This window comes from Colobus angolensis, unplaced genomic scaffold (assembly GCF_000951035.1).
Source record: "Colobus angolensis palliatus isolate OR3802 unplaced genomic scaffold, Cang.pa_1.0 Scaffold285, whole genome shotgun sequence".
Taxonomy (NCBI): domain Eukaryota; kingdom Metazoa; phylum Chordata; class Mammalia; order Primates; family Cercopithecidae; genus Colobus; species Colobus angolensis.
The window spans coordinates 1400142-1418904 of NW_012116099.1; the positions used below are offsets into that span (position 1 = coordinate 1400142).

At 40.8% G+C, this 18763-nt stretch overlaps 1 protein-coding gene across 4 annotated transcripts in view; it reads left to right on the forward strand.

The window, feature by feature from the left end:
* Positions 1-18763, forward strand: part of SNAP25 (synaptosomal-associated protein, 25kDa) — an 87272-nt gene that overhangs the window by 43980 nt on the left and 24529 nt on the right. For 3 of the 4 annotated variants that reach the window (XM_011948860.1, XM_011948861.1, XM_011948862.1), the window contains 2 exons: positions 12009-12143; positions 14268-14309. In XM_011948860.1, coding sequence (XP_011804250.1) covers positions 12072-12143; positions 14268-14309 — 114 coding nt within the window. In that variant the 5' untranslated portion in view covers positions 12009-12071. The remainder of the gene's footprint in view (positions 1-12008; positions 12144-14267; positions 14310-18763) is intronic. The other variant, XM_011948863.1, reaches the window with a different exon arrangement.

The window sequence follows — 18763 nt, forward strand, 5'->3', positions numbered from 1 at the left end:
GAAGTTGTCTTCGGTTGGATTCTGCAGAAGCAGATCCTTAGACAGGGATTTATGTGGTAGTGATTTATTAAGGCAGTGCTGGCAGGAGAAACCAGCAAGGGAGTTTGGAGAAGGACAGTGAGGACAGAAGGAAGCCAAGCCATGGAGCCCTTGCCGGCAGAGTCCCAGCTTTGGCATGATCCTGAGAGAATCTTTGGAGTGTACATTACACCTTGTGATTTGTCTCACCTTAAGGCACAGAAGCAGTACAGTAGCTAGTTTTTTGTACTCCTCTGCCAGTCAGTTATTAGCTAGGGGCCTGCCCTGGGGGTGGGGTGTGTGGGGAGTAGTAGGTCAAAAGCTCTCAGGTACTTGCTGCCACTGTCAGTGGATCAGGCAAAGCAACCCTGGGGTACTCTTACAAAGAGGATCACAGGCACAGAAACACAGAGATGACCACAAAGAACCCCTAAGGGAACTGAGTAGGTCCCCAATAACGTCAACTGCTGAAAGCAAAACTGTTACTAAGCCTCAATACACACCAGCTTCCTTCCAGGTGTTGGTGTGATCATAGCAGCACAGAAATCGTTTGGTTTTCATGAGAATGGTGGTAGTGGGGTCTCTGTTTGGTCTTAGATTCTGTCTGTTCACGCAATCCTGAGAGGAATCATTTTGTTTAGGGTATAACAAGGCTTTCTTTTATTGTGGCCAAGTGTTAGCCCCACAGAAGATTACTCATCTCCCAAGAACCAAGCTGTGTACCTCGGAATACAAACATTTTCATCAGTTCTGTCCTAGGAAGGGGAAGGAAGAGACCCAAATGCAAAGGTTTCTTGCGAGAGCTCCTAGAACCATCCCTTCGGGGCGGTTCTCCCACTCCAGCTTCGGGCTGGATGCGGCTGCACTAACAGTAGCACTCGGTAAATACTGGTTAAATGAATGAACCAGTTACTGTGGTTTGTTTAACTACGAACAAAATCAATGAGACAAGATTGGGGCGCCTCTTCTCTCTCTCCTGGTCAGTGAGGCCGCTGTGCTTTGGCTCCTAAGTAAACAATCAGGAACTGTTGCATAATACAAACCACAGGGCTAAATACCCATTTAGCCACATTTGCAAAACAGACAAAAGAAACATTGGCATTTTTGAAAAAGAGAGATTTAGGCATAATCAATGTTGGTTGTGGCTGGATGCCCTGTTACAATTAAGAAATGCCAATGCTGGCTGCATTTAAATGCCAGGCCTCCCCAGACCCAGCACCCTAAAATACAAAACCCAAGCAGAGGCTGCTTTTCACGATGCTGTCATTCATCCTGGACTAGCCCAGGGAAGGGACATATCAGGGAAGCCAGACTTCCCTTCTCAGAAGAAACCAGATCAAGACTGTGTCTATTTATATCCAGACATACAGATATAGAATCCCGTTTAGGAATGGTGTGGCGTGGAATGTTCTGGGAAATAGATTAACCAAGCTTGAAAGGAATTGGGCTTTAATGCTAGTGCCTCTCCCCAGAGACACTGTGGGAGAGGGTGACAGTTCTGTGGGCTGGTTAAAGTACTTGTGACTTGAGATTGTTCTTCAGCCAAATTCTCCTATAAGAAGCATATTAATGGTGTTTAACACATACTATGGCATCAAATATTGGAAAGAACATGCTGGGAAGGAAAAGGGACCCCCACCTCAGATCAAGATGACCTCCTCAATGCTGGGGAACCGTGTTCTTGTGTCTTTGGATGGTTTATCATGAGGTTACCAGAGATTCCCACTGGATCGTTGCAAAGACCTTCATCCCTAAGTCACGCTACGCATGGATCCTTCCATTCTGGGGGGCATAAGAAGGACCTGTGGTTGTTGTTGAAAATGCAGATACTAGCCCGACCTCCACAGATTGCTTTCCATAGGTAATGTAACTGGGAATCTGCATGTTAGCAAGCAACTAAAAAAGGTTTTGATGCAAGATCTCAGACCATGCTTCTAAGAGGCCCTTTTGTGAGCCATTGCGACTCATCTGTTATCCAGAAAATGGGTGTAAAATAGATGCAAGATGGTATATCAATTCATTCACAAGACGTGTGTTCATCATATTTGAAATACAATCTTTTGATTTAACTAAGAAATAGTTTAAAACCAGTATTTCCTGCTATGAAAAGAGGAGATTGAATTTCATGCATAGGAATATTAAAAAATATAGTAACAAGGCGCCAAGTCCATTCCATACTTTAGAAAATTTACATCTATGAACACGGCAGATTTAAGAAGTATCCATTCTTAGTGATAGAAATGTAAACAGAAACTTACAACATGTTATCTGCTGAAAGTGCTTTTTGCTCTGGTCCTTAGTTTGCCTTAAGACATGAGCTTTAATTATTTGCAAAGGAAAAAGAATAATTTATCAGTACCATCCAGAGTCTCCAGTACGCAAAATCCTCAGTCTCTTCTTCCTGTCTTATACAACAAGCCTTCACAAACCCTGTTATTTGGGAGAGACAAAACGTCGTCAGTGTGCTTTTTCTAATAACTATCTTCTCTTTGTTTTCTGAATACAAGACTTTATCTCATGGAAGTCGGTCATTTTGTCCACCCTGCAGTGCAGGGCACCATTAGGAGACTCAGAACCAATGGCCCCATGGAGCTTTCAGTCAGCTTGGGAAGTAAATGATGTTGGAAGTCTGTAGGACATGCGAATTGGCAAGGTTAAAATAACATTGCGTGGTGAAGAGTGGAGCACAGCACAGAGTCACCCCCAAAGTGGGAACTCCGCCTCTCACACCTATCAGCCTAATATGGAGAAAATGTGATTTGGGGCAGCACTTCTCAAACTTAGTGCTTGATATGTTGTTCAGTAAGTGATCCAATCCAATAAGTCTGGGGTGGAACTTCTAACAAGCTCCCAGGTGAGGCTGATGCTGGTCTGGGGAACACATTTAGAGTACCAAAGGTTTGGGGATTTCTATATAATCCCCCTAGTTTTATATAAAGTTCTTAGTTTGATTCCTATCACATTGCAAGTTCTTGACAAATAACTATTATTATGAAGAGTGTTTTGACAACTAATAGTTATGTGGCATAGAATGTTAGAATAGATGCAGCTGATTTTGTCTAACAGGGAAAGGCTGCTTCAAACCTGGGGCAAATTCTGATGATTCAGAAAATGGAAGGAATCACCTCTCCACCAGTTTCACTCATCCCTTCAATGAGGGGACTTAGGGAGTTGTCTCAGCAGTAGTCACTGTGCTTAGCTATTCCCTTAGAATAAGTACTTTCCATCTTACAGTTGCATTCTCTTTAAGAAATTTCATCCAGTGAAAATAATAGCGCTAAACCCATTTTTGATCATATTCCCGTGCCATTACAGCCAGGGAAAGATATTATTAGTCTCCAAACAAACCCAAGTACTGGCTCTTTCTGGAGGGCAAGAATAGCAACCCGGAGAAAAAAGGGTGACTACTGTGAACCAAATGAGAGCACATTAACCCATGACTTAGATGCTTCGATGCACTAGTGTGATGTTGTTGCTGTTGTTTTGGTTTGTTTGATGAAGATGAGAGACATAAGGCTAAGAGAAATGAATATTTGATTGGACTGAGTTTGATCAAGGTTGTGCCACATGAATAACATAGTGGAACAGGGTTATGGTAGCAATACTTATCTTCAATACGTATTGCTGATAAAAGCAATAATGCACTATGAAAAGGTAACAACCATGGACATATAAACAAATGATAACACAGCTGCCAAATGTAAAGAGTAAAAATGGACTGAAACAGAAGAAATTGATGGAGGTAACTCACTGTTGAAGACCTGAACACACCCCTTTCAAAAATCAATAGGTCACATTGACTTAGGGAATTTCGAGAGCTTGAAAACATAAACCTTCTTTTTCTGCTTGATTTGATGTCAATAGATGGGTAGTTAAGAGTCAAAGACAGAATGGACTTTCTTTTCAGACACAAATTAAACATTCATAGCCATTGGCCATGTGTTAGGGTACAAAGGAAATCTCAACAAATTCCCAAAAGTAAAAATCATATAGACCACTTTCAACATACTGAAAATAAAATTTGAAATTACAAAAAAAACCCTCTAATATTTAAATCTTAACATCACATTTTCAAATAACTCTTGCATTAGAGAGGAAATTAAAACTAAAATTTAAAACTATATAGAAATAAATAACAAAGAACATACTATATGCCAAAACCTGTAAGATACAGCCACAGTCACACATAAAGGACAATTTATAGCAGTAAGTATACTATACCCAAAACAAGAAAAATGCCAAGTAAATGAGTCATTTGTCAATTCAAGAAGATATAAAAGGAACAACACAACACATCTTAGGAAGAAAAAATAAATAAGAATAAAGGTGGGGGTAGGGGGTGTGGAAGAATCAGTGATTTAAAATATAGGTAGAGATGATAAACAATAGTGAGAACTGGAATTTACTGAGGTGTACCTGTCAAATCACTCTGTATTGTTTTCCAATATGTAAATGAAACTAAAAATAGTCTCCAGGTTTTTTGTTTGTTTTTTTGTTTTTTTGAGACAGAGTCTCCTTCTGTCATCAGGCTGGAGTGCAGTGGTGCGATCTCGGCTCACTGCAAACTCCACCTCCCATCTTCGAGCGACTCTTCTGCCTCAGCCTCCCAAGTACCTGGGACTACGGTGCACGCCACCACACCCTGCTAATTTTTGTATTTTTAGTAGAAACGGGGTTTCACCATGTTGGCCAGGATGGTCTCTATCTCTTGACCTTGTGATCCACCCGCCTCAGCCTTCCAAAGTGCTGGGATTACAGGCATGAGCTACCATGCCTGGCCAGTAGTCTCCAGTTTTTAATTAAAACATGAAATATCCACACACTTTGCTTTGGGAATAAATATACTTGAAAATATATTTTTTAAATGACCCAAACTCTTGATCTAACATTTAGCCTAATCTTAAGAGTTACCACTAAGCCTGCTTCATAATCTCAAAGTGGGGATAGTAATAGTATGCACACCGTGTGTCACTGAGAGTTTGTGTAAATGTATATATTATATGAAAAGCACTTCAAATAATGCCCAACAAAGAGCAAGCCCTCCATAACTGTTAGTTAATATGATTATTATTAATAGATAAGGAGAGCTGTCCCGCTTAGTTTATAGAATCCTTTTGTTCTTCTTTAGGCTTTGTTGAATATAGTGAGTTTTCATAAACTTTTGTTGAATTTGAAGGTGTAACTCCACCAGAAAATAGGCAGGGTCTGCAGGAAGAGAAGGATCTATCCTGCAGAAGCTTCATACAAATGATGAACAGTGTGGTGAGACATCAAGATGTAGTTTTCGGCTCTCTGTGATAATTCAGCTGATGGGTATTGATTTATACATATTTGTTAGTTTGGTTTATTTATTAAAAGAGGAACCGAAAGAAATAGATATTAGCTCAGGGTACACTTTCCTTCCACCTTTCCTGAGACATTCCTGTCCTTTGGCACTTGGACTAATGACCCATGTCCCCAGCATAATAGCTGTGTCTCTATTCACCTTGTATATCAAAAAGCACACACTGCCCTATCCACACTCACCTCTCCTCCTGGGCCCTAAACTCATATTTCAGTTCAGAGTCTTCAGCAGGAAAGCATTTTTACCCTAAGGCACCTAACCAAGTAAGCCCCTTGTCAGGGAAGAACAGTTTTCTGTGGAGTCCATTTGCCCCCCATGTCATGAAGGTTTCAGATAGACTTAGGTGTAGCATTAAAGAATAAAGAGCTTTTCAAATTACCCTTGACACTAAGGAATAACTGCAGCCTGCCCACCTTGAAGCAAGTATCTTGACAGTGACAGACCCTCAGATGTCTCCGTTTCTGATGTTAACCATCTGTCTCAGGTGTTTCTGTCTCCCACCCCTGCTACTGGGCCTGGGAACATTTGTCTGCAGCTGGTTGCAGAAGTGAGAAATTGTTCTGAGGGCTGCAAGGGCACCCTATAACGTTGCAATCAATCATATAGATTAAATCTGATTTGCAATCCTAAAACCCTGCAGGAATAGTCGATCAAAGGCAAATTTGTTTCTATATCTTGTATTTTACTTCATGCATTGTTTTAAAATATGTTCCAGAAGTCCGGTGCAGTGGCTCACGCCTGTAATCCCAGCACTTTGGGAGGTCGAGGCAGGTGGATCACTTGAGATCAGGAGTTCGACACCAGCCTGGCCAACATGGTGAAACCCTGTCTCTACTAAAATTACAAAATTAGCCAGGCATGGTGTGCATGCCTGTACTCCCAGTTACTTGGGAGGCTGAGGTTGCACTTGAACCCGGGAGGTAGAGGGTGCAGTGAGCCAAGATTGTGCCACCGCACTCCCACCTGGGCGACAGAGCAAGACTCCATCTTAAAAATTAAAAATTAAAAAATTAAAAATGAAATATGTTCTAGAAAACACCAAACCCGACTTAGAAGCTCCATGAAAAGGGGATTTTACAGACACATATGAACAGAAAAAATATACCGTGTGTGTCTATGGGAAATGTATAATGCGCTGAGGATATTAAGATTAATTTTGAAAAGTTTCAGATTTTTTGCTTAATTCTTTTTAGGCTAAGAATCTGCAAATATTTTCTGCATAAAGCCGGGTAGTAACTGTTTTCAGCTTTTGGGGGCATATGGTCTTTCCACTCAACTCTGTTGTTGTAGTGTGAAAGGAGCCATTGACAGCAGATAAACAAATGGATGTGTGTGTGCTCCAGTAAAACTTTATTTATGGACCCTAAAATTTGAATTTCATGTAATTTTCACATGTCACAAAATTTCTTCTCTGAGTCTTTTAAATCATTTTAAAAATGTAAAAACCATCCTCAGCTCAAGGCCAATACAAAAACAGCTGGATTTGGCCCGTGGGCCCTAACTTCTCCAAAGCCCCTGGTTAATGTAGCATGCCCCTTGTTTCCCACTCTATATAACTATAGGACTCCAGCTGGGCGCAGTGGCTCATGCCTGTAATCCCAGCACTTTGGGAGGCCGAGGTGAGCAGATCACCCGAGGTCGGGAGTTTGAGACCAGCCTGGCCAACATGGTGAAACCCCATCTCTACTAAAAATACAAAATATTAGCTGGGTGTGGTGGCATGCACCTGTAACCCCAGCTACTTGGGAGTCTGAGGCAGCAGAAACGCTTGAACATGGGAGGCGGTCGCAGTGAGCTGAGATCGCGCCACTGCACTCTAGCCAAAGCAAAACTCTGTCTCAAAAAAAAAAAAGAAAGAAAGAAATGCAGAATCAGTGACCCCATTTCAGACCAGCTGAATTAGAATCCCTCAGGGTGGGGCCCAGCAATCCATTTTAACAAGATTTCTGCTTATTCTGACTCTGGGGGTGGTTTCAGAAGCTCTATCCTGGACCACACCTTGAAAAGTGCTGATTTGGGAACACTGAAAGCTACCTGGGTGTGTCAGAATAGTTCATCCATGTCATTTAATATGAATTGAACCCTTACTAGGGGCCAGACCCTTTGCTAATAAGCACTGGTGATTTGAGATAATTAATTAGATACAGTTAGGCTATTAATAGACTAGGAGATTGTCTTACATCAGAGCCTCAGGGAATAGTTTTGAGTGGCTTTTCTTCCTAATTTCCTCTGCTTCCTAGTTGCCTCTTTCTACCTGCTCTGCAACACACAAGATGGCAGTTTAATGTGCTAATATGAGGGATGTATTACAGGCTGCCTTGATCATAAATGCCACTTCACTACTGACATCCTTTCAGCTACTGAAATTGCTATTAATAAACATCCTTATGCCTCTTCAGCTGCTGTCTTTTAGAATGCTAACATGCATGAGTTTGGGGTTTATAGGAACAATTTATTAAACACTAGCAATAAACATCCCAACAGAAGATCTGGAGGTGCACTCAGCGCCCACTCTCCAGCCGTTCTTATTAGAAGAGGGGGAATTGCTTTTTCTGCTTTGAAATGCTGTGTGTTTGAGATCCACTGGATTCATCAGCCCTCCTCCCAAATCGCAGACATTATCTCTGGGTTTTAGAGCAGGACAAAGGTGTGGGAGGTCCTGGGGGAACCATGAAAGTGATGAAACCAAGGGTATATGCCACATGGCTTCTCCGCCATGGCACCAGCTGCCCATCAGCCAGACCTAGATAGGCTGCTGTCAGCTTGGAGCCAGGGCACCCTACAGCTGTTCTTCACATGCTGAGAATAATAACTTTGAGAGGAGATTGCCAAGGAAACACAGGAGACTTGAGTATGTGTGTGAGAGACAGAGAGCGAGAGAGAGAGAGAGGGAGAGAGAGAGAGAAGAGAGAGAGCATGCAGAGAAACATTCATCAGCAAATAGGCCTGAAGGAGTTGGGACAGAGCAACGGCACTACAGGTCTAAAAGCACGTGGACCCCTGCCTTCTAATAAACTGGCCTGTTAAAAGGAAAGGTCAATGGCTTGCTTTGGCTGAAGATAGACATTTCCCCCCCAGGAACCCAGCAGCAAAATGCAAAGATGGAGCACGGGGCCAGAAGGCACTCTTGTTTGTCTCCTCTTGGTACTCCTGTGAGGGGTGCTGATTGGAGACTGGAGGCTCAGGCACTCTGCTGGTTTCCTTGGTTTCAAGCTTCCACGGGTGCTCAGCACCACAGTAACATGCCTCGTGCCCAGCCATTAGTAGAGGAAAGCTGGTTAACAAATACCGGGTTTGTTCCACTCTTCGCCAAGAGTGTGGGGCTGTCCTGAGTGGGCGAGGCTTTCTGAATATTAAACTCCACATCCTTTTCTACAAACAAGGTTGGCCAGAACTTTTCTGTAATTTATTCCCCTCAACAACCCCATGAGATTGGTATTGTTTGTCCTGTTGAGAAAACTAAAGCTCAGAGATGGCGATAAACTTACCTAGACTCACCCAGCTTCTGAACACCACGGCCAACAGTCCAGCTAGATCTGTCTGACACCAATGCCTTTATCCACCCACTCCACTAAACTATGGGCCACAGTCTACTCAACTTCCCCACAGGTCCACTGCTTTACTCTGGAGGATAGATCCCCCGTCACTTGGGAATAGTGGAGTTTCATTTCTGTGCGTCTTAAGATTCAGGAGTGACTTGGTGTAAATTCCTTCCAGTGTCTGTTTTCTAGATCCTAATTTCTAAAATGGAGACATGGAAATAAAGTCTCATGTATTTAAGTAAAACACAGTGTTCACATCTCTACATCATCTCACAAGCACATGCTCTAGTGGCCAGAACATGCATTTGAAAATTAGCAGGCTCATAGTAAGATGTTCTGTCAGTCATTAAATGACTGCCCATAAAACTAACCTCACATAAACTTACTCCATTATTTGTTTAATGCCAGTGGTAGAATAAGGCAACCCTGAAGCTTTGTTATTATTTTTCTTTTTTTACTTTTTTTACTCTGTTATTTCTTTTTTTACTCTGATTTCATATTTGATGCTTTGCCCAGCAGTCACTGTGTAGAGACCTGTGAAACCTGTTATCTCCAAAGAAGTTTCACTTTAGGATTCCTCCTAAGAGCCCTAAATAGTATGATTTTTTTTTTTCACAAGAGCAATAAATTGGGAAAGTGATATTAATATGTACTAAATGAAAAGCCTAGAAAATTCCATCTTTGTTGAGAAAGCAGTAGAATCGTGGACCTGGGAGGTGAGATGGCAGAGCCTGCTCCCCCAGGATCAGATCCAGGACCTGCCTCTGGGAACTTTTGTTCCCTTGCCTCCCATTGAGTATGTTCCTGAATTTTTTTCATACAGAATTTTCATTTTTATTTTTCCAAAAAGTGATTATCATTCTCACGCAAATAATACTAATAATAAACATGGTAGTGTCCCAAGGCCTTAAATCTAATTTCCTTTCCCAGCTTTGGTTTTCAATAGAAGGACAAACACAAATATGTTTTTTGGTTAGGAAATCATGCTCATATGCAATGTTTCTGTTCCACTTTAAGTTTTGTCAGACATTTACTAGTTAGTGTAACACAGGCTGCTATAACAAAACAACCCTCACATTTTCCATAGCATAATAGAGATACATTGTTTGCTCACATGAGAGTTCAGGTGTTACAGGCCAGGAGTCACTTTCCTCCATGCAGGGATATAGAGGACCCAAGTTCTTTCTGTCTCATGGTCTCATGGCTTAGCCATTCTTTAAGACTCTGTTTTTCTGGCAGAAAGAGAAAGAGAGGGAGGAGAATACCTGCTTCTGAACTGCCTTAGACTGACAGGGACACACATTGTTCTACTACCACTCATGGACTGTCTCTAGCCACAAAACACCACTTCCTTGCAATGGGAACTAGAAATGTAATTCCTGGCTGCACAGCCGTTTCCCAGAGATCACACTCTACCATGCAACAGTGAGGATAAAGTGCACAGTTGACCATCTCAGCTACAAGACAACAGCCCATGCCTTCTTCAAATGTGCTACTCGCGGAGAATTTTTCATCCTATCAGATACCTACCCCATTGGGCCCTTTACCCCATTCCCTTCAATGGCCTGGGGACACGACTTCCTCAGAGAGGCCTGTTGCAAACCCATGGGCACTCACGACACCAGACATGACCCCTAATGTAATTATAGTCACCCTGAATCATCTAATTCCCTCTTTTGCTTGCATCTTCCCAATTAGACTGAATTCTGTAAAGGCAGGGAATTTGGCTATCTTGTCCATCACTGTATCTCTAGTACCTGACACTGCCTGGCATATTACAGGTGCTCAATAAATATTGGAGGAGGAAGGAGGAAGGAGGGCTCTCTCTGGAATGGACTCAGTCCTGGTACCCGTCATTTGCACCATGTGGGATTTCAAGAGAGTAGCCAAGAAATGGACTGGTCACCTTTCAGGGCCAAGGACCCATCCTCTGGAGTGATAGCAGCTCACCCTCACACAAGCCCTTTTGGCAACCTCTGATGACAACTGAAATAGAGGAAAGATTTTCTGCCTTTGGCTTCCACATGCTTCTAAATACAATGGAATACTATTCAACAACAAAAATGGAATGAACTATTAATACATGCTGCCAAATAGATAAATCTCAAAATAATTATGCTAAGTGAAAGAAGGCAGGCAAAAAGCAGTACCTACTAAGTGATTTTTATTTATATAAAATTGTAGGAAATGCAAACTAATGTATAGTGACAGAAAGTAGATCAGGCTGGGCGCGGTGGTTCACGCCTGTAATCCCAGTACTTTGGGAGGCCAAGGCGGGTGGATCACGAAGTCAGGAGATCGAGACCATACTGGCTAACACGTGAAACCCCGTCTCTACTAAAAATACAAAAAATTAGCCGGGCATGGTGGCAGGCGCCTGTAGACCCAGCTACTCGGGAGGCTGAGGCAGGAGAATGACGTGAACCCGGGAGGCGGAGCTTGCAGTGAACTGAGATCGCGACACTGCACTCCAGCCTGGGCGACAGAGCGAGACTCCATCTCAAAAACAAACAAACAACAACAACAAAAAAAAAACAAAAAAAAAAGAAAAGAAAAAGAAAAGAAAGTAGATCAGCAGTTTTCTGGGCATAGACATGTGAGATAGGGCAGGGACCACTGGGTGGGTAGGAAATTTGGGGGAATAATGGCTACGTTCATTGTTTTGATTGCAGTCATGGTCTCCTGGGTGTATACATATGTCAAAACTTCTCAAGTTGTACACTTGAAATATGTGGGGTGGCCTGTATATCTTTTATACCTTAATAGAGCTATTTAAATAAATAAATAAATGTGATGATAAAAGTGCACTAACCCCAAACCACACCCCTCCAACCTCATCATTCCCAACCCTTGGGTAGTTTGTCTCTTTAGAAATATTTCATAGGTAGATAGGTGTCTATCTCCACAGTAGAATTGGCAAGTAGGTATTTGTGGCACCTTTTGGAGAAATAGCACAATTCTCTTGACCCCTGTCTGAGCATGGCTTTCAGATCAGAAAACTGAGTCATGTGGACTGAATATGGGCCATTTAGATTTTCTGGTCTTTGCACACACCTACATGAATATATATAAGCTCTCATATTTTCAAATCTACTTCTTTCCAGGTCCAGAGCCATACCCGTCACTGACCCCCCAGCCCAGGTGCCCAGCCACTCCCCACCGCTACCATGGCCGAAGACGCAGACATGCGCAACGAGCTGGAGGAGATGCAGCGAAGGGCTGACCAGTTGGCTGATGAGGTAAGGAGTGGAGACCTAGGAAGGGAGGCAAAAGATGAAGGCCTGAGTGGTTTGTCTTTTTCGGGTTCAGGTAAGGAAAGGCTTTCTTTCAATGTCTCAATTTCTTTTAGAAAAAGTAGTATGACTTTGATTTTCTATACACCTAAGCCTTCTGTGGTCCAGAATGAGTTGATTACAAAACCTGTATACAAATTATTGCCTTAGCCGTAACTCTCAATTTCTAGAAATCTTGAGAAGTCAAGGTTCTCTAAGAAAAGAAAGCAATGTCTTTGGGTGCCTTACATTCAGTGCTATGCTGGAGAAGGTTCAGTTCTAAGAACAGATTGTTAACATCTTCAGGAACTTTGCAAGCTGGTTGCTAAATGCAGCCATTATTAAAATTGAATCATATAAACTGACAATTAGATAGATTATATTAAAATCAAAAGTAATAAATACTCAAACCTCATCACTTCCTAATGATTTTGCCACATTTTACTATTATCCAAGATCTTGAGATCCATCCATTGTATCTGTAGGGTGGAAATAAGGTATAATAATGTGTCACCATGTATCTTTCCAACTTCATGATCAGTAATATGAAGTTGTAGCTTCAAATCAGGCAGAGCTGAGCACAGTGGCTCCCACTTGTGATCTCAGCTACTTAGGAGGCTGAGGCAGGAGGATCGCATAGGCCAAGAGTTCATGATCAGCCTGAGCAACATAGAGAGACTCCCATCTCTAAAAATACTTGAAAATTTAAAAATCAGACAGAGTAAAAGTAATTATAACCAAAGAATCTGCAAATACTGCAGATCAGGACTTGACTTATTGTTTTGCTGATTGCCTAGACTTTAAAAAGTGGAGAAAATATTAATAATGCAGATTAAAGTTAGAAGTATGTATGTCTGCAGCTATTATACTATGAATAACACAAAAAGAGGAAATCTTCCAGTGTTTGAAAGTTATGATTCTCTAAGGCAAAGAAATCCCTTTTGTCATTCACAAATGAAGAAATTTCCAACACATGTCTTCATCGTTTCATTTTCTTCTTACTCATTAACATAAATGAAAATATCCAACCAACATTCATGTCAGAACTACTCTGGTTCGTCACATGGTTAGCTACAGATACAAGAGTTCAGCAAAAATCGGTAAAAGCTTTCTGTGAGAATCAATTGGCTGTGCAGAATTTACAATAAAGAGAGTATTGTATGTTTTATTATTATTTATAAATGTTGTGCTATTCATCCCTTATATCAGTAAAATAATAACCTTGAATACATGTATGTGTTCGTATATTTTTCCCAGAGAGCCAGTAGTTAAACCTTTACCAGCAGACTGCTGCTTGCAGCCATTCTGTTTCAAAAAGCAGCCAGCTGACAGGTCTTCCAGAGAAGTTAATATCCTTCAGGTTCCTGCAGAATCTTGTTCAAAATAAGTTTGTCACTTGAAAGCAAAGCTTTGAGAAATCATACTGGTTGTTGGATTCTAGTCGTTTCAAAAGAACTGAGAAAAAAAATGACAACGCCGTGCCCGGGGGACCGTTGCAGAGCTCAGACTTTCCGTCTCATTTTTTTCTTATCTAAGGATGAAGATAATTTTTATAGCTGTCTCCTATAGGCTAGTCATTTCAAACATGCTTGATTTTTTTCACCCTAAGGCGACAACTTAATTTGTATTGATAAGAACTTCCAATTGTGTTTCTAGGAGCTTTGTAAGAAACTTGATGTTATATTCATCTCGATTCATGAAAAATTGTGTTCGTGTTTAAAATTTAATATTCCTAGCCCAGGGAGGCCAAATTAATCCTCTGAGTATTTGAGATAATTTTTCATGCATTCTGAGCATGCAAAATTATCTTCTCCAGATTACTTTGTCTTTGATATCAAGATCAGCTTCATATGGTTTTGATTTTATGAAGATAAGCTTTAATGTAATTGCTTTAGGGAATTTGATCATGTAAAAAGCCTGATAGGAAAGAGTTTGAAAACGTAATGACATTTTGTGTTTCACTTGCCAACTGAAAAGAATATGTGATAGAGACCCTTTATGTTTCTCAAGTAAATACAGTATTTCTGACTTTCCAAGACCTCTGGATCCTGCACTCATAAAGCTTATGTTTGTTTGTTTTTTTAATCTTAGTCGCTGGAAAGCACCCGTCGTATGCTGCAACTGGTTGAAGAGGTAAGAAGTGACAGTATTTTAAGATAAATAAACAAATCCCTTATGCTGATATATCCTTTCCTACTTGCTATTATGTTTCCTTAGGTCATGATTCCGTAGATTCCAGTGTGAAAGTAGCCTATCAGAAAGGCTCAGAATGAGGGAGATGCTGTATTTAAGTTGCCAGATAGCCATGAAGGCACCTTCACCCTCCTTCCCAGTCCAAGCCACCTCTGTAGTCTGGGAAGCAGAGAAGAATAGAACTTCCAAGTCAGTGCTCTCAAGAAATCACAAAAGATTGTATCACTTTAAGCAAATCAGAGCAATTTTTAATATACAAAGGAATTATCTACATAAAATATTATTTGTAATTATTTTGGTGCCTATAAATTACATCTAATCTTGAGATTCTGTTCTAACTTTAGCCACATATATGACTTTTAAAAATATGTAATGCATATAGGTATATCATTTTAAGAAATTGTTCTATTTGAGGTTAAGCACTAAAATTTATGAAAAAAATAGGAAAGGCCTTTAAGAAAGGGAAATATCAAGTCCAATAATATAAATACAGAAGCTTTTTTATATTCCTGCCTGGATTAAGCATCCATTTGCGAGGCAGGATTAATGAATCCCAAACTATTTTTAAATGGGTAAAATGGGGCAGACAGTAATAATGGAATCAAAAGGGCACTTGGAATCATAAACCTCACTCATTCCAATTTGGTAGTACAGCAGTCGGCCAGCAGAATAAATGGATTAATTGAACTTGCCCAAAGGGAGAGATGAAGTGGAAAAAGAATGGGTTGGACTATATTTATCTTAACCTAATAAAACAAGCCTAACAGTTTTTATTCAGTGAGATGCTATTTTAGCTGTGCTTTGAAACTACTTATCAGTGTATAGATTCATGTGTGATTATCATTTTTAGAGATCTTGGGCTTTCTCTGGCAGAATGATTAAATGAGCCTACTCCCCTCATGCAACAACATGAAAGGGAAGAAAAGATAAATTTTACAAAGGGTAAAAGGAAAGGCAGCCGCCTCTCACACTCCAGGAGGCAATGTCTTCCTTCTCTTATTTCTGTGACTTCAGCTTCTCACCTAGGAATGAGATATGGCTAGATGTGAATTGCCACTGGAGGAGTGGGAAGGAGGTGGCAAGCATGCACTCCCTAGGAAGCTGGGGAAGTGGGTGGGGCAGGGGGTGGGAGAGTAGGGCATACATAACAAAATCTGTTATCCCTCAAAATGATAATTCGAGCCTGCAATGTGGCACAAATGGGCCACACGGGAAGGCAGCCCTAGCAAAGCAAGCCCTCAGCACAGGGAAGCAGCGTTCTGTCTAAGCGAACAGCAATGTTTTATCTGCACTGTCCTGGGAACGCTTCCGCTCATGCAGAAATACTTGACAAAGAAGGAGGTAGATATTCTAAATCTAGGAGTGCAGGCAAGGCTCTTAGCATGGACTTACTCTCTCTCAAGTTTTCAGGTGGAAAAAAATGAAAGAAGCACATCTTAGTGATATGCCTACATGAGCTCTGATGTTAACCTGAAGGGAGCCCAGAAGTCAACTGAGATATTTATTTGATTGTGTATTATTACATTATCATAATACATCCTTATGACTTTCAACCATAGCCTCCGATCTCGTTTTTCTTTTTTTGCTTGCGTGTGTGCACATCTGATGTAAGTTTCTGAAATATCAGAACTATCAATAATTTGCCTGCCTGTGCAATGTTGAAATGCTGCCTAGACCGTGGAAAGGAGCAGAACAAATGAGTCAGAACGCACACCTTGAACTGATCCCTTATACATCAAGACTCTGAGACATGGTCACTTTTTCATGTATCTTCTTGAACTGCAAACCATGTCGGCCAGTCTTCAAAAATGAGTATCTGCTCTAATTTATTCTAGGGGAAAATCTCTCAAAAGCTTATTGGTTGAAGTAGGATTCTTGAATCGTATGTTTTTGTTTCTTCTAAAGCAGTTTTCAATCAAGCATGAAGCTACATCTTAGAACAAGGAGCAAAAGAAATGGAAGCTATCTCCTGCCTCTAATAAATGAGAGGAGGTTATTAGACTTTCCATGCTTAGGAAATTGTGAGCGAAGTGTTATTAGAGTAGGTTGATTTGCTCTTACTTCCTCCTGGGTTATTTTATATTTGTGGTCAAACATCCTGATGTCTAGGACATTGGTTATTTAGATGATATTCTGCTTTTCAATCAAAAAGGGTGTTCTCTAAAGAGAATCTGTATTAAATATTCATCAAGGGCAGAAATCATTTGGAAAACCTGAGGATTGAAGTACCAGGATCTTACTCATGATCCCAAGGTTTGACAGTGCCATATAATTTGAATTGAGCTGAATCCTTATTGAAATTCAGTCTCAAAGACAGGAAAGGTTACTAAACTTGTGAAGTCTCCCTAAGGCAAACAATCTCACTTTCAGTGGCATATACAACTGTACACCATCCTTAATAGACTCCAGGGTGTAGCCGTGGTTAGGAGTGGGGCCTTGCTTTTTAATAGTCATCATTATCAGCATTTCAAGGGTAATGTAAAACTACACAGAGGTGAGTGGAGAAAGTTCAGAAAAAATGAATGCCATAGATAGTTGAAAAGGTTAGAAATCATGTAGCACTTTGTTCTCAGCCTGGAGTTAGGAACTCTCTTTTGGTGAATGCATTTCGACAAATATTCACAGAATGCCTAACTCTGGGGATAAGGAAGGAAGATGTAAATTGCTATCTTGCTGGGAAACAGATATGTAAGTAGCTCTGCAAATTCAAGGCCATATTTGCCTTAGGTGCATAGGGGAGGGAACAACTGATTCTGGTAAGAGACTCATTAAGGTATCCTCAAGGAGGGAATATTTAATTCCAGGAAAAAAGTTAACTCTGCTAATGCTAAATGCAGGAAATGGAGTCTGCACATCAATGCCTTGGGCTATGTAAACTAAGCCCAGGAAAAGCCCCACAGCCTTAGGGCAGGCCAATTCAGAGGCACCACATAGCTTTCATGGAGTGGTTATTGCACAACTAATATTTCATGAATGTTTTAGCATCCTTCTTTTTATGCCAACTTATCTTTCAAGACACTTTGGCCATGTGAAGAGAATAAGCATTCTAAAGTGGTGTATGCCAGACTTCCCACTGAAAATGAAAAAATTCAGGTTGGGGGGTCCTTTTCAGACATGCAGATATGAGATCTTTTGGAGAGAGTGCCTGGAGTGTTCTAGTTTTAGTTCAAATGTTTTGGACTTAGGGGAAAGTATCTCAGAATGGCAAAAGAAAGATTCGAAACATTCTATAAAGATTGTCTTAGTTCATCTGGAAAATATCTTTTAAAAATTAAAATAGATAAATAAAAGAGAAAAGAAAGAAATGGAAAAGAAAAAGTAATCCTTCATATCTCCAACTCCCCTGTTTTTAGGTAGGCGATTTTCCCAGCAATCTCAAACAGAAACTAAGAATTGAGCTAAGATAAAAATGGAACCACCTCCTCACACTCCTAGCTACTAAAACATAATACTATTTAAGGAATAAGAGAAAGTAATATTCTGCCTCCCTGAAATCATGTCTCTATCCCTGCCCATCTCCTTAAGCTTCTAGCTCCCCCCAAAAGCAACCTAGTTATTTTGATAGAAGCTATCAGCAAAACAGCGGAGCCAAACGCAAGTTCTAACATGTACCAAGGTGACATGTGCCAGGTACTGTGCTTGGAGCTATCATTGTCATCATCATCAAATGTGCATTATCTAATTTAATCCTTGTTAGCTTCCTTCTACTAGTACTTTAATCTCTGTTTTACTGTAGAGGAACTTCAGGTACACAGTGGTTAAGTAGCTTGCTTGAGACACCCAGGTATAAATGGCAGAGATGAAGTTAAAACCCAGGTTTACCTGATTTCAGAGTATAAATTCTTACACATCACGCTTAACTTCTCTACCGCCAGCATCTCTTACAATCATTATTTTTCTTTGAGAATTCCACAAAAAAACAAAAGGATCTAAGGGAACAAAGCAGCTCATTCTAAGTGGATTGAGATTCTACTCAATGTCTTGCTTCCTGAACTCATGGAGATGTCAGCTTCCCATAGAGGTGAACCTTGAGAGGCTGGACCCTCTGAGGCTCATCTTACCCTCATAACTACTGTGAGAAATTATGAGGAAAGAGTTACTGCCCCATTTGACAGCTGAGACTCAGAAGAGGTCACTTTAGAGCACTAGCGTTATGAAAATAAGTCTAGAATGCAGAAGTAATGACTCCCAGATCCTGGTTCTGCCCACCTGACCAAATTGTCTCACACACAAAGGAACACATTTGAGAAGTCATTTATTCATCTACCCATTATGCTTAGTGCCTAGGGCAGAGTAGAGGCTCAATAAACACTAAGAAGGAAGGGAGGAAGGGAGGAAGGAAGGAAGGAAGGAAGGGAGGGAGGAAGGAAGGAAGGAAGGAAGGCAGGAGGGAG